This window comes from Tenrec ecaudatus, chromosome 9 (assembly GCF_050624435.1).
Source record: "Tenrec ecaudatus isolate mTenEca1 chromosome 9, mTenEca1.hap1, whole genome shotgun sequence".
In the NCBI taxonomy this organism is placed as follows: domain Eukaryota; kingdom Metazoa; phylum Chordata; class Mammalia; order Afrosoricida; family Tenrecidae; genus Tenrec; species Tenrec ecaudatus.
The window spans coordinates 6,015,161-6,038,969 of record NC_134538.1 but is presented as its reverse complement, the minus strand read 5'-3'; the positions used below and the strand labels follow the sequence as shown (position 1 = coordinate 6,038,969).

Below are 23,809 nucleotides of genomic sequence, written 5' to 3'. Positions count from 1 at the left end.
TGATCACACTGGGTGGTGTGCTTCTTGCATGTAGGCTTTGTTGTTTCTGAGCTAGATGGCCACTTGTTTATCTTCAAGCCTTTAAGACCCCAGACACTATGTCTTCTGATAGCCAGGCACCATCAGCTTTCTTAACCACATTCGATTATGCACACATTTGTCTTCAGCGATTGTGTCGGGTAGGTGAGCATCATGGAATGCCAGTTTAATAGAACAAAATATTCTTGCATTGAATGAGTACTTGGGTGGAGGCCCATTGTCTATCTGCTACCTTAATACTAAACTTCTAGATATATGTACATAGATCTATTCCCCCATCGTCACATATAAATATATTTATATATGTACATGCCTTTACTTAGGCCTCTATAAATGCCCTTTGCCTCCTTGTTCTTTCCTCTATTTCCTTTTATTTTCCTCTTGTCCTACTATCATGCTTATCCTTCATTTGGGTTTCAGTAATTCCTCTTGGTTACATTACCTTTGATCAAGCCCTACCAGGCCTTCTACACCCTCCTCACCACCGATTTTGGATCACTTGTTGTTCCCTTATCCCTAGATTTGTTAACCCACCGGAACAATGGGCCCTTTGTTTTCTCCTCCACGTTGTTTATCCAGCCTATCTTATCTAGGTAGACCTGCAGAAATAGTCTGTAAGTAGTTCAGGGACTATTTGTTGGCCTTTAGGAGTGTTTTTCGGCCGAGTCTGATGGGGTGCCATGCCCTTGTCCCAAAGTCTATTTATAGTACTCCCTTGGGACTTCCTTGCTCTGTTCTCCTTGCTGTTCTGTTGCACGCCCTTAGTGTTTTGCCTCCGTGTGGTGGAGTCAGATCGGGTGCAATTTCCACACTGTGTCTCCAGTGTTGTCCCCTGTAGGGCTATGGGTCAGGGAGGGATGTCATGTCTCATAGTGGGGCTGGCCATATGGTCTTCTCTGTGGATTGGCTGCACTGAGGGGGGATATCATCCTCGGGGTTGAAACTTGAGCTTTTAGAATGGATAGTAAACCTGCCCTAGCCTTTGCCCCCAAAGTATTCTCTTTATTACACAAATAACTCTTACCTTATGTGGGTTTTTTGCCAGCCACACCCTTCCCAGCCCCCTGTGAGGTATTTTTCATAACCCCACTGTACCAGATTTCTATTTATATGGAGGTATAAATGAGAAAAATATAGGATGCTTTTGAAAATACCTCACAGGGATTGGACACCATTGGCAAGTAAACATAGAAGGCCCTTGCATGTTATTTGTGTGAGACTGCAGTGTAGTGGACAGGAAACAAAGCTGTTCTTTGCTTTATTTGGAAAGAAAACAGTATCTGATAGTTTGGTATACAAAAATTCTTGGAAACAGTAGGCTACGACAAAATGCAGTTAATAGTGTCTTTGTTCATAATGTGCAGAAACACACAAGACAGCTGGGGGACTGTGTTCCAACACAGTATGTTCTCATCACCGTAACTCAGAAATGAGTACATTTAAAGAGATTTGATTTCATGATCATCTAATTTCTCAATACATATATAAGACGAATGGACCATTCTTTCCATCTCTTTTTGCAATATAAAGTGAATTACACCATTTATTTTAATAGGTTGCGGATGGTGGTCAGGCAAAGAATGTTGAGTGTAGTCCTTACTCCTGTAGTCATCAAAACTCGATGAGGATGTGTTCTAAGGTAGAGAATTGTATGACAGCTTCCTAAAAGTGCTGGCTGGAAAAGCTGTTGGTCATTGAAGGGAGGACAGTTCTATGCGTTTCAGAATAGTTCATGTTCAGGTTCTTTATTGTTTAAGGATCTCCTAAGATTTTTTTCATTGCAGTTAACCATTTAAATTCATTGCTGTATTCATACAGCTTCTTCCTATTCAGGGATAAAAGGAAAGCAGTTTTTTTCCCTTCCAACTTCAAAACATAGTGGCTATTGTCCCTGTTGGCTATTGTCCCATAGTGGCTATTGTCCAACTCCAGTGGCTATTGTCCCTGTTGCTTTTTAATGTTAGGAGATAATTTTAGTTTTAAGTTCAAATGAGATGCAGTTGAAATGAGAAATTTTGGAAAATGTGGATCACCTTCAAAGTATTGACCACATTTCCTATCTGTCACACACCAGGAGTTCATAGGTTGATGGCCTCTGGTCCCTGCTGCCTTCTTCCCCGGACTCTGCCGCCTCTCCCAGCTATCTCCACTCTCTATTGGCAAATAGCTGAAATGAACAAAGTGAATTGGTGTTTTTGTTCTTGTTTAAGTCCCTGTAATTCTTGCTTGTCACACTATTGTAATTTACTGTTCTGCCTTTTACAGTTTAGTATTTGGTTGTTGTTGTTAATTACACTGGAATTAATTGTGACTCACATTGGGCAACTCCATCAATGCAGAGTAGAAAGAACTCCTCCTTCTGACATTTGAAACACATGTTGATATTTCTGTGCAGAATAATGTAAGTCTCTTCTCACCAAAGGGATCAGAAATCTTGTGGACGGGCACATCCTGTTCTTTCCCCCACTGCCATGGAATTTGTTTCCTATCCTGCCTTTTCTAGACATAAAATGAGCTGTGTACTGTTCTCTCCTGATTTAGTTTTACGTAAGACTCTGTAGAATTGATTTTATTTTTTCCGTCAAGATTTGGTAGCGTTAACCATCAACACTGTCTTAACCTGGAGTTTTCCTTCTAAGATAGTCTTAAACAAGGAAATCTACTTGGGTTGACTGTCTCGTGGAATTAGATCTTTCTAGTATATATAATTTACTCTAATTTGCTGAATTTGTTGCTATAAAATATTAATTTATTATTACCTCAGTATTTATAGGATAACTATGCTCTCCCTTTTGATTTTTTTTTTTTTTTGGTGTGTGTGTGATCCAAATGAGTTTATGAGAGAAGAAGTTTCAGGTTTCCACAAGCACCTGCAGCCCTCCTCATGCCATCTGCTCAGAAAGTGAAGCACCTGCCTTTTCAATTATTCCACGGGGAGGCGTGGTGGATGACCCTGGTCAACCCCATTGGCTGAATTGAATTTACCTGGCCTAGGTGGGCCAATCCAGGTGCAGCGTCCACCCAGGTATACCTCCCCTTCCTGGCCAGAAACCTGGGCCTCTGAGCATACACAGTGTACCACTCCTTCATGGGCCAGTAGCTCGGACCTCTGAGCATGCGTACTGGGTGCCCCAGCCCTGCGCTAGACCACCTAACATTCCCTCCCTCCTGAAGAGATATGGACCCAAGTCTTTGGGGTACTGGGCAACGACATCTCTACCTTTTGGATTCTTGATATTGGCTATTTGTAACTCTTCTTTTGTTCTTTAGCATGTCTCAAAAAACAAGATCACCGCCACTTAATCAATTCTAACTCATAGCAACCCTATAGAACAGGGTAGAACTGTCCCTGTGAGTTTCTAAGACTATAACTCTTCATGGGAGTAGAAAACCTTATCTTTCTCCTAAGGAGCAGCTGATGGTTTGAACTGCTGACCTTGAAGTTAGCAGCCTAATGCTTACCACTATACCACTAGAGCTCCTTGAGCATGTTTAATAGAAGTATATTGATATTGTTGATCCTTTCAGGAAACTAGCTTTGGTTTAATTAATTTGACCATTTTTCTATTTTTTCATTTATTTTTTAATTCCTCTATTTCTGCCCTTTATTTTTTTCTTTCTACTTGCTTTGGTTACTAGAACCCCTGTTGGCACATGGTTTAAGTGTTCAGCTGGTAACTTAAAGGTTGACAGTTCAAATCCATCACTTGTTCCACAGTAGAAAGATGCTTTGGCCTGCTTCCGTAAAGATTTACCATCTTGAAAGCACAGAGAGGCAGTTCTACTCCATCTTGTAAGCTTGCCACAAGTCAAAATCAACGTGATGGCAGTAGGCTTAGGTTTCGTGTTAGGAAAACGCTTTTTTTTTGGGGGGGGGGGGGGTTCTTAAGATGGTAACTTAGATGGTTGATTTAAGACCTTTCTTACCTAGGTATTTGGTACTATACATTTTAACCTAAGCAACAAAGTAGCTGTGTTCTTAAACTTCTATATGTGGTGTTTTTATTTGGATCAAATTGTTTTCTCTGTTTGCTTACGATTTCTTTGATTTTTAGGTTATTTTGAATGTTTTTAATGGGGACAGTTCCAGATAACTTTTATATTTTGAATTCTAATGTAATACTTTTGTGGTTAGACAGCATACTTAAACTTGAGAGTTGCTCTATGGTCCAGAATAGGGTTTGTCTTGGTTCATTTTCTGTGTGTACTTGTAAAGAATGTGTGGTCTGCTCTTACTGAGTGTACTGTTTTGTATGTGTCACCTAGGTCTCTTTGGTTGGTAATGTTTTTCAAGTTTTCCATATCGGTGGTATGTTAATTACCAGGAAAAGAGACTTGAAATCTCCAGTGGTAGTTTTAAAAGTTGCAATCTTTTTTAGGTTAATGGAAGTGTAGTATAGAGTGTTAGGGCGATTTGGGGGCTGTAAGGGATATTTGGAGATGAGCACTTCCCATTCATTTTAAATAAGTGGGGTATTCTGCATTGTGGAATCACACGCTTGGGTGGAAGTGTGCCAGTTAGCAGTGCAGCAACTCAGCAACCCTCTGCGCTTATGCTGACAGATCATACACATTTCGCGATGCAATTAGAGCATTTAGATGATAGGGTACATATTCAAGTTTTGGCATAAATATAGTAATTTTAATAATAATTTCATATTGATTTTTTTATGTGAAACCTTGACAGCGAATGAGAATTTTAATGTTTGGTCATCCACTGATTACTGTTTTATTGTACCTGCCTCATACCTTTGTATATAATTTTCTTGTTGCTTTTGTATACTTTGTACTGTGAAAACATTTTGTTCATAACATAATTTTACTCACCTTACAATTAATTATTTAAGAAAAATTAAGCGTTGGTATAGTAGAGATACTTGGAAACCCAAACAAAAAGCTTTCATGTGAGTCATAGCAATACCTATAGGCTAGAGTAGAGCTTCCCTTTCAGGGTTTCTTTAAGAAGGCTCTAAGTCTAAGAAAGCACACTGCCTTTTCTGTCTACCATGAAGCAGGTGGCCGACTGAAACCTGCAACTTCTCAGTTAGCAGCTGAGGGCTTTAAGTAGTGCCACAAAATCACAATAGATCGCTATTAAACAAAAATGTGACACTAATGTTTGTCAACCTGTTCTCTAAGCCAATACACCTCTGAATGCAGCAGTTCCATCTCTCTAATCCTCTCTGGAAAAATTCTGTGCTCTTCAAGCTATACCGCGTCAAAACGGCAATTTTAGTATCCTCAAGGGGCACAAGTCCTGTTCCTTTTCCATTCGGGGTGTTCTTTGGGTGTGGGAAACAAAAAGAAACCTGAATGTGCCAGCTCAGGACTGAGGAGGGCGACGTGAGGTTTTCTCAGTGGAATTCTCTTAGGACAGCTTGGCTACCCTCAAAGAATGCTTGGCTGCTGCATTCTCTGCACGTTTACAAACGGTGAGTTCTTCTCACTTGTTGGTCTTTCTGGAAGCAGTTTCCCTACAGGTACCTGGCAATATGTTTAATTTCAACACAACTGTTCAAATCCTCAAGGAGCTCTGGTATGTTGTAGGGTTTGTCTGTGATAGGGAAAAATCCTCCGTGCAATGTCCCTGCCTTTTCCTCACCAAAGCAGTCTTCTTAAAACATCTTTTTTGTTTGTTTATTTTTAAAAACATTTTATAAGGGGCTCATATAACTCTTATTAACAAGCCCTATGTCATCGACCTATTTCCTGCAAGAAAGCCTATCAAGATTACTCCCTTGGAGTGCGCCCCCCCCCCCAAAAAAAAAGAAGTAATAATCAACTTCTAATTTACCTGAAGCCACTGTTTTAACTGGACTTTTTGCAGCTGTTTGGAAGCTACCCTGCGAATACTGAGACAAGGGTGTCCCTGAGAGAGCTTGTCTGCAGCCCCCCTCTGATGAGAGATTTGTTTGAACATCGATTATTGGGGTTGTTGGAGATGAACATCAAGTCATTGGAATCCTAGTAACAAGCCTTTTGTTGTTGTTGTTGTTGTTGTTGCTCTGTGTGTACTTGCAGCAGCTGTGTCTGACATGCATCCTATGTTGCTTCACTGCCTGAAGCTTAATCTGTGGTTCTCTTCCTGCAGATCAATCAAGAAAGCTGGTGTGCAATAGACCCGTGCCCTGAAGCAGCATCTCTTTTGGCTTCTAAGCAGAGCCCAGGTAAGCAGAGAGATTCTCTAGCTGTCACTGTGCTTGAAGAGCTCCATCAAGTGTATCCATTTCCTTGAGTCGTGGAAAAAAAGGAGGAGAAGCGAATTTGTTAAAAAGCCCCTTCTGACTCCCTGTGATCCCGTGGGCCAGCACAGACTGCCCCATAGGATTGCCACACACAGCTGCAGCCTCTAGGAAAGCTGACAGCTGACTGGTGCCTCAAAACCCCAACCTTTCTGTTGTCAGCCCAGTGCTTAATCACTGTACCAGTGGGGCTCGTCTGCCAGTTGCACTCGCACTCTCAAGCAAGTGATTTGGTTTGGAGAGCTTGCCTTTCTTAGCATATGATGCACTTAATAAAAGGAAAAGGGGGCTTATAATGTTGGGTTTGTGAGCATTTTGTCTCAGAATTGAAGGTGAGGTGAGCACTGTGATTACCTGAATTGCTTTGGTGAGGGGACGGGGGAGTGAAATTTATTTTACAGATTTTTTTTACATATGATTTATTAAGTGATCTCTGAAGACATGTGTACTGAGCATATACACCCTACGGATCTTTGAATCTGCTAACACCATTAAGAAGAACTAAAATGATAGTTCTCAATCTTGACTGCACGTTGGGATTGTCTGGGAGCTTTAAAAAGATATTGAGCCCCTGTGAATTGTGATTTGATTCATTTGGGACGAGACCTGGCATTGGAATCTTGAAAGGAGCTTTAGCTTAACCTGTGAGACTAAGGCCGAAGGCCAAAGCACTGTCAGGATTGAGTCTTCCTGTAAGCAAGCAGCCACGAGGTGCTAGGAACAAATGGTGCTGGCATGGCTTTGCATGTTACCAGGACACGTGTAGCACGTGACGTGTGGTTACTTATTAGTCCAAGCTTTGGACTCCTGTTCAGCCACTAAACCATGGTGACTGTAGGGACCTTCCCTAGCGTCTGTGTGTTCCATTGTCTCCCCTTGGGAACGCATTGCTAGCTCTTCTCTTCCGGGGGAGAGGCAAGGAGAGGACAGTGTTGCAAGGGTGCCGTATGTGTGGTAATCATAGGGCTTTGCCTTTATGTCTGTTACTGCAGCGGCTCTGCAAGCACACTGGTAATTTGCTTATTGGAGTCACGAGAAGTCTTCTTTACCCAGCCCCTTCTCTGTTGTAAGCCAAACTAAACCCACTGCCGTGGAATGAATTCCAACTCAGAGAGACATTGGCCAAAGTAGAGCTGTTCCCTAGGGTGTTGAGACTAAACCTTCACGGCCTTGACCTTACCCTGAGCAGCCCTGCACTTGGCCACTGTGCCACCAGTGGGCCTTCCCGCTATTGACGGGTTCACTGTACAAACAGTTCCTTTCACTTACTGGTCTTTCTGGAAACAGTGTCCCTACAGGTACCTGGCAGTCCTATTAAATTTAAACACAGCTGTTCAAATCCTCAAGGAGCCCTGGTGGTGTAGTGTTTGCCTGTTAACTAGAAGCTTGGAGCTTCAAACTCGCCAGCTGTTCCAAAGGAGAAGATGCAGCAGTCCGTTCCCATGTTGTTAGCTGCCATCAGGCCCCTTATGACTCGCAGCGACACTGAGAATAACAGAGCAAAACATTGCCTGTCCGGCACATCCCCACAAATGCTCTTATGCGTAAGCCCAGTGCTGCAGCCACTATCAGCCCTACTTGTCAGGGGCCTTAGACATTGTCTGCTGCCCCTCCAAGCATGATGTCCTTCTCCAGAGACCGCTTTCATGACAGCATGTCCAAAATACTTGAGACAAAGTTTCGCCATCCTTGCCTTTAAGGAGCATTCTGGCTGTACGTCTTCCAAGACAGACGGGTTGGTTCTTTTGGCAGTCTGTCGTACTTGACGATTCTTTGCCAGCACGGTAATTCCAATGCATCCGTTCTTCCTGGGTCTTTGTTACTCAGTGTCCAACTTGCAACTCTGTACCATACAATATTAATAAGTTGAGAAATAACTAAGCCATTTGAAGACAAAAGGAACCCTGCTGCCAGAGTGCTTGCCTGATAGTCCACAGGTCGGTGGTTCAAATCCACCAGTGCTTCAGTGGGAGAAAGAGGTGACTGTCTGTTTCCTTAAAGATTACAGCCTTGGAAACCCGCAGAGGCAGTTTTACCCAGCCCTTAGGGTGCCTGTGAATCAGAATGGACTCCACCGAGACAGTTGGGATTTTGATTCAAATTCTCAGTCTCTAGATATTTCCTATTGATGCTGAATTCTTTGATTTTACTGCAGAGGAATTGTTGGAAACAATGAAAAGTCTTTTTCTCTACTTCACATGGAAAAGTGACTATCACTCTAGTTGGGTTCTACAGATTTTATAAATTGGACCCTGTTTGCCGATTTAACTGATACTTCTCCTATTTCACCCCTCAGAATTTTCTACTTAAAAATATGCTTTCTGTGTTTTGGTTCCTTAAACTGTTAGGGAATTTTTCTAAAAGTGCAATGACTCTTTACCACTTGGTCAGTGAAACTTTCTGCACTAAAGGTTAAGTGAAGTTGCCTCATAGTTTGAATACCATCAGGAAATAGCTCCATTACATTGCAGTTTAATTCACTTATTTAAAGAAATTAATTCTGAGCTCTCAGCATTTTCCCGCAGCCTAGTCTTGAACTTTGTAGAACCTTCTCAGTACCTTGACCTGCAAGCACAATAATTTGGCCTTTTAGAAGTGGTTCTTACCAAGGGCTCTGTGTTAGTTTGGGTACTTTAGAGAAACAAATGCACAGAAACTCATGTATAAGAGAGTGTTTTTTATCAAGGTTAAGTACACATCAAGAAAACATCTTGTGCCCAAGCCCACAAGTCCAACATTAACCCATATGTCCAACGCCAATCCACAAAGTCCTCCTTCATCTCACAAAACACATACTGTGACACCGACTGCAGGAGGAAAGCTGAGTCAGTGAACGTGTAAGCATCTCTGACAGGAGTCTCCACATGGCTCCTCCAGCACCCCAGGCTGCATTGGGGTAGGTCCATGCGACTTCTCCTCGTGGATGTCTTGCAAGAAGTAAGCCTTGCCAGCGGAAGCAGGAAACTGGCTAAGGCAGCTTCACCCTGGTCCAACCATCAGAAAGCAAGAGACCCGAGAACTCGAACTGCGAGGCTCTCTGAATCATTTATCTCTGCACCCTTCAATTAACCCCACATGTGTTTATCGGCCAGGTTGGCACAGTAAATTTTAACTCAGGCTCAACAGAAAGTCTAGAAAAAGTCTAGAAAAGGATCATGGCAGCATATGTACAAATATGCATGATATAATTGATATATGGATTGTTATGAGTTGTAAGAGCCCCCAATAAAATGATCTTTTAATTTTTTTTCTTTTTTTCCTTCTGTCGATCTTTTAGTTTCTTAAAAGAGTGATTCTTTTTAAGGCGTTAACAAAATCATCAGATTTTAATGTTAGTACAATTAATTTTGAATGAAGTATGGTCAGTAGTGCAGATTTCTTCTCTTCACAAATACGTTCTTGAGAAGAGTATTAACATTTGGACCAAATAAGATACTGTCTTTGGAAATCACATTGTCTGTTCTTCAGTACTGAGAAAGTAGAAGATAGAATTATGATTAATGTGGCCTAACAGAGCCCACTGCAGTGTGTTTTCCTACCCTTCCCTGACTACAATGTGTATGCATCTGTGCCGTCTTAACACGAAACGATTCCATGGGATTTTACGAAGTACGCACTGTTCTCTGTGAAGGGTGAGCCCAAGTGGGGTAGTGGATACTCAATGGGCTGTGATATGTATGGTCGGACGTTTGAAACCACCAGTAGCTCTGCAGGAGAAAGACTGGGCTTTCTCATCCTGCCAACAGTTACAGTGGGAAACCCACGGTGGGTCGCTATGAGTCAGCTTTGATTCCATGACCGTCAGTTTGGAGCTTGAGCATTCTCTGGAACTGGCTCTGCTAGCCCATCATCAGGGTATTGTTATCATGAGATACTTCGTGATGTACACATTATGGGTTAATGAAGCCTTCACTTCATTCGGTATATTTATAATGAGCCTATTGTAGAATCAGTTCAGGTGACATTAAATCGAACCAAGCCCCACATCTGCTGCCATCAAATTAATTCATAGCATCCCTGTAAGACAGAGTAGAACTGCCTCCAGAGGGTTTCCAAGGCTGCTAATCCTTCTCTTGAGGAAGAGCTTGGTGGATTTGAACCACCTCCACAAGCGCTTAACCACTGTGCCACCAGGACTCCTTTAGGGTAACACTGTCAATTTACCATTTAAAGTGTCACCACAAAGCGCACATACACAGGTCTTGAGTTGATTCTGACTCATAGTAACCCTGCTTAAGATTGCTAAAGCTGCAGATCTTTACAGGAACAGGTTAGATGCCCTCAGCTTTCTCCATACAGCAGCTGGTGGGCTTGAATTGCTCAGCTTTTGGTTAACAACCAATGCTTAACCCACTGCACCACCAGAACTGCTTAAACTGGAGTTACAGGGCCTAAATTACTTTCTTGTAGCTTAGGTTGAAATACCTTTTTTGATACTAAGTTCTCAGGTCTAATTTTAAGCCAGTAACTCTAAAATCAATGTGCTTTCCTCTTGTTTATAGCTTGATAAAAAAAAAAAAAAAACTCACTGAGTGAATTCTGACTCACAGTGGCCCTGTAGGACAGGGTGGGGCTGTCCCTTTGGATTAATGAGACTATAAATCTTGGCAGAAAGCCTCATCTTTCTGGTGGGTTCAAACTGCTAACCTCGAGGGTAGTGGCCCAATGCCTAACCCACCACACCACCCAGGCTCCTAGACCTTAAAGAGTATTATGGTTTTATTTATTAGGAAGGGGACTGGAAGCAGGAGAGAAGAGCTTTCTTTAACTTTGAAAACCCTAACATGTGCTGTAAGGCGTGGTATGGCTTTGGGTGGGGAGAGTATTGTTTCCTGGTTGCTTAGTTCTTCGAACTCTCTTCCCTCCTCCTGCCCACCAGTAGTCATCAACATCTCACACAGCCAACTCTTCTCATCCCAGACTTGTTTTGTGGTCCCTGGTCATTGCTGGTTCACATTTATTTTCTGGGTGAGCTCTCCCTCCCAGGGCCGAATCTGGATCTTCTTTACGGATTTTCCATTAGACCTCTCTCTGAGCTGGTTTGTTTTCAGTCTGGAATTTGGACGTGGTCTGCTTGACTGCCAGATGGACCGCTCGGCGCTCAGCGTGGTTGCTGTGACAGCCCTTTCTTTTCTTGGCCAGCCCCCTCTTCTCCCCACTACCAGTGAATGATGTGTTTGGTTTTTGCAAGTGGAGAAAGGAGACGGAGTACAAGAGTCACACTCATCAACTCCACCTGTTAGTACAGATGCTAAGAAAAGCTAAAAATCCATCCAGGATACTGATGATGTTCAGAAATCTTTTAAAGGGAGAGCCATCCTCACAGAAATAGCACACTCAAATCGTTAGGATCAAGTCTGAAATAGACTTGGGGCTGTTTGGTTTTGGTTTTTTGGTTTTGTCAGCTGAAAGTGTGCATAGTTACTGCTTCAGATTAACCCATGGGCCCTGCCTGATGTCCTGTGACTTCTTTTATGTATTGTGTTTAAAATTTTTCTTAATATGCCTATTTATCCCATAAGGTGCCCCCCTCTAATACAAATAGCATACAACCTCGTTTTGCATGTGGATTTCCTTAGTACCTAGCCAGGTGCCAAACTTAATAGCAAAGGCCATTTTATTAACAATTGATTCATTCAGCACCTCCTTGACCCTTCCTCTTATTATTTACTTATTAGCTGTCAATTATCAGGTAAGAACAACTTCTTCTCACTATCTCTTCAAACACATAAAGCACACAGAACCACAGCTACTATCCAATTCCCCCCCCCCAAAAAAAAAAGTCAAGAGTCAAAAGTGGCATCGTCGTTAAATCTCCAATTTCCCTCCCTGTAGACAACTTTCCCCAGACTGAGACACAGGCATGCAGCCTCTGTGCAGGGTGTCTCATCATGTGACAGTCAGCACTTAGCAGGGCTGTCCACAGTGACGTGCTGTGCCTTCCACTCACTGGACTTGGTGCTGCCTTCTGCAACAGTGCTTAACATTTCTCCTCACTGCTTCTCATTGATGACTCCCTGCACACACTCGTCCAGTTCCTCCGTCAGTTAAATGTACCACTTGCATCTCTGAGATCTGTTTATCAACGTCCTAATTAACATGTGTTATCTAGAAACAAAGGAAGTGTGTGGGTGTGGTGTGGCTAGCACATGGCCATTTTGGCTTTGAACACACTATCCATTAAAATGGGATCAAAAGATTAGTGTGTGTGTGTGGGGGGGGGGTGTCTTAGCCTTCAGCTTCTCTCCCAAGTGCCTTGCATGATCAGCTCCTTTGGAATTTGTTCCAATTGTAAATAAAATCAGTTTTACCTTCAAAGGAGGTTGAACCTACCCAGGAATTGCTGTACTATCTGCTTAACCTAGTCTCTACTAAATCACATGTCCCTTCTGTCTACAAAGTTAAAAGGAGATGATAGGCTGAATATCTTCTTAAGTTTAAGATTCTATGTCTGAAGGATTCCTTAATAAACTAATATAAAAATAATAATAAAAATATAAACCATTATAATATTTCCGGGAAGGTCTCCTCCCTCCTATGGAGCAGGGTCCCTGTCCTACTTGTTGAGTAAAGCACAGATTCCAGGTGATACATTTTCATACTTTAACATATTCATCTTCTGAAACCGAGTCACAATAAAGGAGTTGAATTGCTTATATATATGCATATAAATATTAAATTCTAACCATTTTATGGCATATAGTTCACATATCATATGATTCAATGGTGTAAACATATTAAAAAGAGTTGTGCATTCATCACTGCAATCAATTTTAGAACATTTTTTCATTCTTGTCCTCATTATTATTAGTTCCTCAGTTTCTCTCCACCTCACCTGCCATAACTGTAAGAAACTGTTATTCCATTTACAATCTCTGTAGACTTACCTACCTGGACTTCATTTAAAGGAAAACATGGCCCCAAACCCTAACCTAACAACAAGAGCAAAGTGAAACAGTGAAAACCTCAATCAAAAGGAAGCCAGGGAATACTATAAACTAGAACAAATGTAACATTTGTCAAAAGAGAGAACAAATGATAAGGTATTACATTTTAACCTAATTCAGACAAAAGAAATTTTTAATCTCACTGTCATGGAATCCATTAAACTCAGCAACTGTATACTACATCTGTCTGCACTGATCCAGACCTTGTTCTCTGTGTGAGACAGCAAGGCTGTGCACATCCCTGCACTGTGGTCAGAGGGGATCTATCAGAGGCTTCATCCACACGGGGACCCTGCCAATGGATCTGGGGCTTCCACTGTTACCCATTGCTTTCTGCAAAAGTCTGGTTCTCAGAATTTAAGCTGTAATACCAGACCTTCCTCCAGTCTTGGATTTTAGTGCATGCTCATGTATCAGCCAAGTTTTGCAGCACATTTTTATGCAGTTTGTGTGGTAAATTTAGGTGCCTCCGCTGATACTTGAGTCAGCTTATACTAAAGTGTATATGGTACTTACAGTCCTTGGATCGGACAGGCTGGTATGCTTCTGTCTAAACTAGTTATACTGTTATTAAGCAACCGAATCCCTAATTTTAATAAAACTTAAATGTTTATTAGATATATTCCTCTTTGCCGTTTATCCTAGTATTTTGATAAAATAACAAGTTTCCAGAAGAAACTTAGTCTCCAAATAGGGATTGACAACATACCCAACCATGTCATTTCCTAGTAATAAACTCTAATTTGGGTGACAAAAGAAAACTACTTGGAGGAAACCATTACCACTGGGTACCTACCTATGCATGAAATCGTGGTTCTGAGTCATCTTTCTCTTGCTTCATACCCACTGTCTTTTATGGCCAGTGAAGTAACTGTCAGCAACCCAGACAAGGGCTGTCAGAGCTGGAAGCGGCAAATTTGACCAGGTGTACTTTATGTATTCTTACCAGTTTAAAAAAAGAAGAAAGAAAACTTTAAAACATCAGTTCCTGGGGTGAAAAATAAAAATGTTACACTATGTGAAATGTTGGTTGCTCCTGTTGTGTTTTTCAGAATGCGAGAACTTCCTAGATGTTGGGCTGGGCAGACAGTGTACCTCATCACCAGGCGGCCTGAAACGAGAATCTGTGAGTGATTCTGACCTCTTCCAGTCCCCCAGCGACGAGATGGATAGCATCAGCTTCTCAAAGGTACGTTGGTGGCAATCAGGGACTCTTGCTAGCAGGTCGTGATCCAGTTAGCTGTACAGGTCTCAGTCAGGCTCTTGAATGATCTTACAAGGCCGTAAAATGTTCCCTCAGGAAGGAAACCCCAGACGACCAAGGGCTCAAGAGAAAGCTTTCGTTTTCTGTAGACGCATGACTGGCTAGTTGGGTTCAGCCTGAATAGTTAGTCACATTGAAGCGTGAAGAAGTGGAAATTTCTTTCTTTTGAAGTATGAAGAGGGCCAGAAGGAACCACAGCTCAGACTACATGATGTCATGTGGATAAAACAGCAGAGAGTCATTTCTGATTAATGTGTTTAGGCCTGAAGCTCCCTGCTGAGATCAGTGATATCACCTCTCCTCCTCTAGTGTGCTTCATTGGAACTTTCTGGATCTCTTGCTAGGGAACTTTTGACCCTCTTGCCCTAGTAAATAGCCCATCCGCATGAATCACCTAATGTCTGTGTACCATTTGAGGTGGTAGGAGGCAGGAGGGAGGTGTGGGGTGGGAAGGGAGGTATTTGTTTTCTTCTGCTTGTGTTTTAGCTAGTTGCAATGAACTTTGTTTTGCAAAGAGTTTCCCACCGCAGAGAGAGCAAATAGTACTCAACTATATGCCACAAGCAGTCTTCTCAATACTAACAGTGTACAAGCAAAGGAACAGAAACGCTGGCTCAGTTGTAAAAAATATCAAAACCTTTCTCGTGATTTTGTGAGGACTTTGGAGACGTAGTATATGCAGTTAGATTAGAATGTAAAGATTAGATTATCCAAGACGGTGTGATGTAGCTGCTTAGAAATTAAAGCTGTGGAATTTTGGTCTGGAATGAACTTAAGCCTCTGAGCATGTATTGTCAGTACCTTCATTTTTTCTTTTAATCATTTTATTGGGGGCTCATACAACTCTTATCACAATCCATCCATCCATCCATTGTGTCAAGCACATTTGTACATTTGTTGCCATCATCACCCCAAAACATTTTCTTGCTATCAGCTCCCCACTTTTTCCCCTCCCTCCCTCATGAACCCTTGCTAATTTATAAATTATTAGTATTTTGTCATGTCTTACACTGTCCAGCATTTCCCTTCACCCATTTCTGTTTTCTTTTCTGTCCCCCTTTTTTTTTTCCCTGTTCAAGGATTGCTTGTTGGCCTTTAGGAGTGTTTTCCAGTCCAGTCTGTTGGGGCACCATGCCCTGGCCCCAAAGTCCACCTTCAGCATTCCCAGGGGACCTCGCTGCTCTGTTCCCTTGCTGTTCTGTTGCACACCCTTAGTGTTTTGCCTTGGTGTGGAGGGATCAGATCGGCTGCAATTCCCACACTGTGTCTCCAGTGTTGTTCTCTGTAGAGCTATGGGTCAGTGAGGGGTGTCATGTCTCATAGTGGGGCCGGCCATGTGGTCCTCTCTATGGACTGACTGCTCTAATTGGGATCATTGTCTTCAAGGCCTGGTGGGCCAGGATGTGCTCCACTCTCCTCCTCCCCCTTCATCAGCACCCATGTGCTCCGATCAGATATGTTCCTATCCCGGAGCTGCAGATTCATTGCCATCTTTTGAAATAAATTCTTCTGGGGGAGAAGGGCAGGTGTCCCCTTAGTAGTTAGGATTGGGGCCAGCCCCCTAGACCTCTCCACTGATTCCCTACTCCACGCCGGCATGTTGCATTCACATCTTGGAGTACTGGGTTGTAGTCTGTTCCTTCATTCCCTGTGGAGACACTTCTCTGTTTCCATCCCCCAGCCTTCCCTTCATTTTTGTCCAGGACTTCCTTTAGCCTTCCTTAGCCTTTTCCCAGTTTGTCCTTTTCCTTGTCCATATCTCCCAAGGAACCCTTGGAAGCCCAGTGGTTAAAACACTTGGCTCCTACCCAGAGTCAGTAGTTCACACCCACTAGCCACTCCACAGAAAGATGTGGCAGTCAGCGTCAACGAGGACTGCAGCCTTGGGAACACCGCGGGCCAGTTCTTCTCTGCCCTCGGGGGGCATATGAGTCGGACTCCATGTCAGGACACGAGTTTTTGACTTTGTTTTATTATCTTGTAGATGTTCATTTAAAAAGTTTGGTGGAAATGTCAGGACTTCTCTCATTGTTACTTAGAGGGAGCTGGCTCAATGCATTTACTCTAGTAAAAATCCACATATTAGGAAGATCTACACTTCTCTGAACAAAGAGGGAAACCAATACAGTTTTGTTTTGTTTCATGTCAGAATTTGGGTACTTTACAATGTGACTTTCTAAAGAGATCTTGTAATTCCCCAGGGGAATACCGTTCTGCAAGGGGTCCCTCTAGAAAGAGACCACTTGTGTTTGAGAGAAACATATAAGATCCGTTCTTCATGTTCCCCCTCTACTGGCGGGAACTGTGTCATGCATGGGGATCGGTTACCTATTTATTTGTGGTTGATTGATGTTTTATTCCTAAGTGAAGAGTCTCCATTAGAGAAATGCCTGCTGACCGCTTCTTGGGTATGTGACAGCTTGTCCTGGGTATACCCTTTTCTGCCCCGTGATAGGTATTTCCAGCCGCTGAATAGAACGACTGGCTAAAGAGAAGCAGAATTTTCTGTACTCCGTCTTTTTACTCAGTTAGACAAAAGCATTTCAGAGATTGTTCAGGTAAATGACTTGTGCCAGATTCAGTAGTTCTTTCAGGGTGACTTCCTAGATGGATACAATTTTTAAAAATTATAACATGTTCCCTATATACACTTTAATCTGCATGTCACACCAGAGAACCTGGGCAAACCAGAAATGATGGCTACACCTTTCACCTTTTCACCGATGTTCAAACATGCCCAAATGACTTGGGAAGAGACCAGAAGGGTATTTCAAACTCTGACTACTTCCTTTCTACCACCGTTGTTTCCGCCCAGAGGAGGCTTTGCACGAAATGCAACCTCTAGCATTGACCCACCAGAGGGCTTATAGATGCAGGAGTAGAAGAGAGATTCACTAATGCAGTGACAACCTCAGTTGTCGAAGGATCCCAGCTCTAACTTTTCAAAGTTTGAAAAAATCTGCTTGATGCTTGTAACTTTGCTCAACAGTCAAACGTAAAATTCCAACTGGGAAAACCTGTGCAAGCTGAGAGTGGTTAGACAGGGTAGCCCTCCCGGCACAGCGCCGCTCTCATTGAGACAGCAGGAGTGCTTGTGGCAGCACATTCAGCACTGTGCTTTTCCTGTGTGCTTAATTTGCATGAAATATCCATTTTATTTTTGTATTGTTTTGGTATTTGATATATTGCATATATATTGTGTTTAGATGTTTTAGGGGTATTTCTACGACCTAAGGCTGTTAACTTTGTGTGGAAGTCCTAGAAAAATGAATTTATAAGTGTAATTTGGGGGCCTCTGAACCAATTATTTGGTTTTCCATGATTTCTTCCAGGAAAAATATGCTTAGCTCTCAAAGTTTTGGGTTCTCAAACATGAATTTGGAGCGAATGAGTACAACACCCAAGGTAGCACTGTGTTTCTGAAGTGATTTCCAAGTTCTAGACACTCTACTCTCACTGCTATCAAGTCATTTCCAACTCATAATGACCCTAAAGGACAGAATCAAATGACCCCAGCAGATTTCCAAAACTGCTACTTAAGAAGGAAAAATAAAAAGACAAACTTTTTACAGGAGTAGAAAGCTTCATGGAGTGGCTGGTAGCATTGAACTGCTGATCTTGTGGTCTGCAGCCAACCATGTAACCTACCGACACCCCCCAATGCTCCGGATTCTAGGCACTGAGCTGAATGCTTTTATGCAGGGCTTCTCATGGCCTCCTCCTCCATCTCTGTGCAGCGGGTGGTAATGTCCTCATTTAACAGACGGGCTTCAGCACGTTGCTGCGAAGATGGAGTTAAAAGATAATGTAACCTTTCCAAAAAGTTTTGAAGCATCCTTGAACTTCCCTGAAAACATGGAGGCTCTACTGGGTAAAGAAAAACCAAACCAAACTCCCTATCAAGTCTATGCCAGCCTCTCACGACCCTGCAGGGGTGCGTTAGAAGTGTTACTGTCCACGTGGGTATCTGAGACTGTTTTAACTGTTTACAGGACTAGTGAGCCCCACAATCTTTCCCAAAAGTACTGTGCTGTAGATGTATCTAGGTTGGCAGGACTGGGATTTTTTGGGGGATTTTGCTCTCAATTAATCAAACTTCTAACCATTGGTAGTGGTTCAAGTAGAACCTGGTAGTGGCCAGCCACCAACAAATACCAGAAAGATTTTCCTTCGGGGTCATCTACAGAAATGTCCCAGAGTTTCTCCCTAGGGCAGTGGTTGTCAACCTTCCTAATGCCACGACCCTTTCATACAGTTAGTTCCTCATGTGGTGCTGAACCCTCAACCTTAAAATTATCTTCATTGCTACTTCATAACTGTAATGTTGCTACTGTTATGAATTAGGCAATCCCTGTGAAAGGGTCGTTCAACCCCCTAAAGGTTGAGAACCTCTGGGTCTAGGGTCTAGCCCTCCTCTCTCCCATCTCTAAAACATAAGCTGTAGGCAAGACGGTGTGACATCCTTTTCTGTGGCCCGTGAGTGGTCGCTTAGATCACTTCCTGCTGTCTATTTCAGGACTGGCCTTCCAGGGGTCCCTTTAACAGTCTTCCGTATTGGTCATGAATTTTCCACTTTAACCTTTTCTTGTCTGTGGGTATCACCTGGCAAATGGGATCCTTGGTGGATTTTATGAGCTTCTTGTTTATTTTTAAGGATATTTGCCATTTCCTCAGTTCTGTCTTTTCCTGAGCTCAACAACACAACGTTTCATTTTCAGAGTGAAAGGAAATCTGGGTTGTTTTTTGCCACAAGGTGTTAGAGAAAGTGGGATCATAAAATACATACGATGCAGACCACCCTGTGTATAATCCAAAAGAGTAATTAATCGCAGCTCATAGAAGCTATTAATAGTTGCTGTCTCTTTTTTCCAGAGAGAGAAAAATCAGAGCTTTCCACTCGTGTGTGTCAAATTCAACACCCCCCCCCACACACACCCCTTGTTATAAAACTATCTACAATTGATTTAAAAAATCAAAGCAAACTCTCAAGCCTTTCACACTTTAAGTCAAAACCAAACAATCGGTTAGCTCAGCCAGAGGGGAATGCAAGGTTTTCCTTGAGCAGTATGCTGTTTTCAGAACTCTCCATGTGGGATAAAATTGCCAGCAGCAACCCTAAAGATTGGCTAGAAAATTGAAGAGACAGTTAATGTATGTTAATGAAGGAGGAACAACTCTGAAAGGGGGGAGGGATGGTTGTAAACCCCGAATAATGTAGTCAAGGTCACCAAGAGGCAGGTGTAGAAACTGCTGGATGGGTGTGTGCTGTAGGAGCCCTGCTGGGGGAGTGGTCACTCATTGGGCTGCGAGCTGCAAGGCCAGCAGTTCTAAACCACCACTGCTGGAGTTTGCCACTAATAGGCTTTCTCCTCCATAGTGACAGGCTCATAAACCCACAGGAGCAGCTCTCCCCATCCCGTAGGTTGACTTTGAGTCAGTATTGACTCCATGGCAGTGAATGAGTATGTTGCATATACACTCCTCAATGACAAAGTCCATAGAATTATATTCTTTAAATATTAAAAAGGAATCCCTGGGGGGCCAGGGGAAGCCAAATCAAATGTCCTTTAAGGGAACGTTTGTTCTTTCATGTGCTGTGTTTCTCCCACTTCTCCCCCCACCGTCCCCCTACCCTCGTGATATCACTACTCCCATTACTGATACTGAAGGGTTTATCTGTCCTAAATTTCGTGTGTCAAGAGCTCTGATCTGTACCGGTATACATGCTCTGGTCTAGCTGGATTTGAAAGGTAGAACTGGGGTCATGATACTTGGGGCGGGTGGGATGAGAGTATGAAAGAACTAGAGGAATATTGTGTATTCTTTTGGTGCTATACTGCACTCTAGCTGGCTCATCCCTTCCTTGTGACCCTTCTGTGAGGGAATATCCAATTGTCTGCAGATGGGCTTTGAATCTTCACTCTTCTTTGCAGCGTTATGATTGTTTGTTTTGGGTCTTCTGGATCCTTGATCCCTATTCCCATCGATAACTCATAATCAGACAGACTGGTGTGCTTCTTCCATGTGAGCTTTGTTGCTTCTCTGCTAGATGGACGTATGTAACTTCAAGCCTTTAAGACCCCAGACCCTGTATCTTTTTATAGGTGGGCACCATCAGCTTTCTTCATCACATTTGCTCATGCGCCCATTTTGCCTTCAGCGATTGTGCCAGGAGGGTGGGCATCACAAAATGCCAGGTTAATTAGAACAAAGTGTTCTTGCAGTGAGGGAGAACTTGAGTAGAGGCTCAGTGTCCGTCTGCTACTTTTATACGTAACATATACATAGCCCTGTATCCCTATCATTATGTACTAATGTAGTTACTTAATGTAGCCTATGTTTACATCTCTATAAATGTCTTTTGCCTCCTAGTTCTTTCCTCTATTTCCCTTTATTTTCCTCCTGTCCCAATCATGGTTGACCTTCATTTGTCTCTCAGTAATTCCTCTTGGCTACATTGCATGTGATCAAACCCCACCAGGCATTCTACACCCTCCTTGCCATTGATTTTAGATCTCTTGTTCTCTTCTCCCTGGGTTTGTTGGCTCCCAGCTCCCTTCTTCCCTCCCGGCTTTCCCTGGAACCCTTTGTCCCATTGTTTTCTCCTCAGGTTTGTTTATCTAATATAGTAGACATGAAAAAAAGGAAGAAGAAAGAAAAAGATAAGGGGAGGCTATAAATAGTTCCAAGTCTGTCTTTTGACCCTTATGTGTGTTTTCCGATTGAGTCTGATGAGGTGCCAAGCCCTGCCCTCTGAGCCTGAAGTCTACTTTCAGGATTCCTCAGGAACTTTGTTGCTTTGCTCCCTTTGCTGAGGTGCTACCTTTGTGATTCACCCCAGTGGGGGTGTCAGAACGGGAACAATTCCCATACCGTCTTCAGTACTGTCCCCTGCAGCGCTTTGGGTCAGTGAGGCTATGTCTTGTCTATGTCTCCTGGTGGTGCTGGCCCTGTGGTCCTCTCTGTGTCTTGGATACTGTGAGCAGGAATGTTATACTCAGGGCTTGGTGGACCAGGATGCAATATGTTCTCTCTTCCTCCCTCCCTCTTAGTGTGCTCCCATGTGGTCTGAGCAGACCCATCCCTCTCCCTGGACTGTAACTTCAGTGCTGTTCTCTGTAGTGCAATCTTGGGCGGGGGAGAGGTGGTCTATGTAGCTGGGATTGGGGCTGGCCCTGCAGACCTCTGTTAGCTTGCTGCCTCATGCATGTTAGTTTGTTGCCTTCAAGGCTTGCCATACCAGGTTGAGGTCTGGTCCCTCTCTCCCTTTCCTGTGGAAACATACACAGTACCCACCCCATGGGTGGGTTAGTGCCCTCTTCCCCCGCTGTCCACATCCTTTATAGTTGACTGCCATATGCATCCTTGGATTGGGTCTGACCCCTGCCAGAGTGCTTGGATTACTTTGCTTAGTTTAATTTCCTCCAACTCTTCCCATGTGACAGTGTGCTTCATGCATTCATCATTGCTCAAAAAATGACCTTTTCTGCTCACCATAAATATATATACAGGATCCAAAATAGAGAAACCATACTTGCCTTTGCATTGGGTATTAAACTTATTAAAATTTCGTAACTGTGAAGCAGAACATGCTTACTATCAGGTAATACAATTCTGAGATAGTGTATGTAAATGTATTGATTGTCATACCTTTGGAACGTAAATATATTTAATGTATATCATATTAATAATATATTGTGAATAAATAAAATGAAAATTGTGGTTTTGGGTAATAGCAAGCATTATTCCAGGAACATTGTAATATAACAGTGTGCTGTTATGTATAGTGTATACAAAGGACCATCAGAAATTTCATGGAAAAATGAGATACTGGATTTTTTTCCATGAACTTTTGATGCCCCTCTGACATGCTATATACCTCACTATAGAACAGAAGGCAAAAACAAGGCTCCAGGAATTGATGGAATAACCAATTGAGATGTTTCAACAAGCTGATGAAGCACTGAAAGCATTTGCTGGTCCATGCCAGTAATTTGGAAGACAGCTTCTTGGCCAACTGACTGGAAGAGATCCATATTGGTACCCATTCCAAAGAAAGGCGACCCAACGGAATGTTCAAAAAGCAGAACAATATCATCAATATTGATATCCCACACAAGTAAAATTTTGATGGAGATCATCCAACAAGGTATATTGACAGGGAGATGCTAAAGTTTCAGGCAGGATACAGAAGAAAATGTAGAACAAGGGATATCATTGGCTATAAATTGATCTTGGCTAAAAGTAGAGAATAACAAAGATATTTACTTGTGTTTTATTGACTGTGCAAAGGCGTTGACTGTGTGGCTCATAACAAACTATGGGTAACGTTGAGAAGAATGGGAATTCCACAACACCCCAGTGGGCTCATGTGAAAATTGTACATGAATCAAGAGGCGGTTATGCAAATGAAATGAGAATCATGGATGGTTTAAAATCAGGAAAGGTGTGTGACAAAATTATATCCTCTCGCCATACTTAATTCAGTTATTCAATGTGTATGCTGAGCAAATAATCAGAGAAGCTGGTTTATATGGAGAAGAACGTGTTACAAAGACAACAGACACAACCCTGCTTGCTGAAAGCCAGGAGAAATGGAAGCACTTACTGATGGCGATCAGGGATTGCAGCCTACAGTATGGATTACCACTCTGTGTCAAGAAGACCAAAATCCTCACAACCGAAGCAGTATGTAACCTCAGGATAAACCGGGAGACGGTTGAGATTTTCAAGGTCTTGCTTGGATCCGCAGTCAGTACTCCTGGAACCAGCAGCCAAGAGCTAAAAGACGAGTTGCATCAGGTCCGTCTGCTGCACAAGACCTCCTTAGAGTGTTGACAAGCAATTGCGTGGCCTCCGAGGACTAAGGTGGGCCTAACCCAAACCGTGGCATTTTTACATTGCCTAGCATGCATGTGAAAGTTGGACATTGAACAAGGAAAACAAAGAATCGGTGCATTTAAATTATGGTGTTAGAGAAGAATATTGAAAGTACCGTAGACTGCTAAAAGGACAAACTGGTCTGCATCGGAAAAAGTAAAGCCAGAGTGCTCCATAGAGGCAAGAATAGCCAGGCTTATTCTGTCATACTATGGGCATGTTGTCAGGAAAGACCAGGAGCGACATCATGTTTGATAAAGTAGCGGGGCAGCCAAAAGGAAGGCCGGCCCTCCAGGAGATGAGTTGGCACTGTGGCTGCAGCAGGGTGTTCAGACTCAGGCATACTTTTGAGGATAGCGCAGGGTCAGACTGTGTTTCTGTTGTGCATAAGCGCTTGGAGTCGGAACTGACTGGATGGCACTTAACAACAACGGCCA

At 42.8% G+C, this 23,809-nt stretch overlaps 1 protein-coding gene across 8 annotated transcripts in view; it reads left to right on the top strand.

Annotated features, from left to right (window-relative positions):
* The window catches only part of AKAP13 (A-kinase anchoring protein 13), a 375,367-nt gene that overhangs the window by 267,908 nt on the left and 83,650 nt on the right, over positions 1–23,809 (top strand). For all 8 annotated transcript variants that reach the window (XM_075557871.1, XM_075557872.1, XM_075557870.1 and 5 more), the window contains 2 exons: positions 6,131–6,206; positions 14,281–14,417. In XM_075557871.1, coding sequence (XP_075413986.1) covers positions 6,131–6,206; positions 14,281–14,417 — 213 coding nt within the window. The remainder of the gene's footprint in view (positions 1–6,130; positions 6,207–14,280; positions 14,418–23,809) is intronic.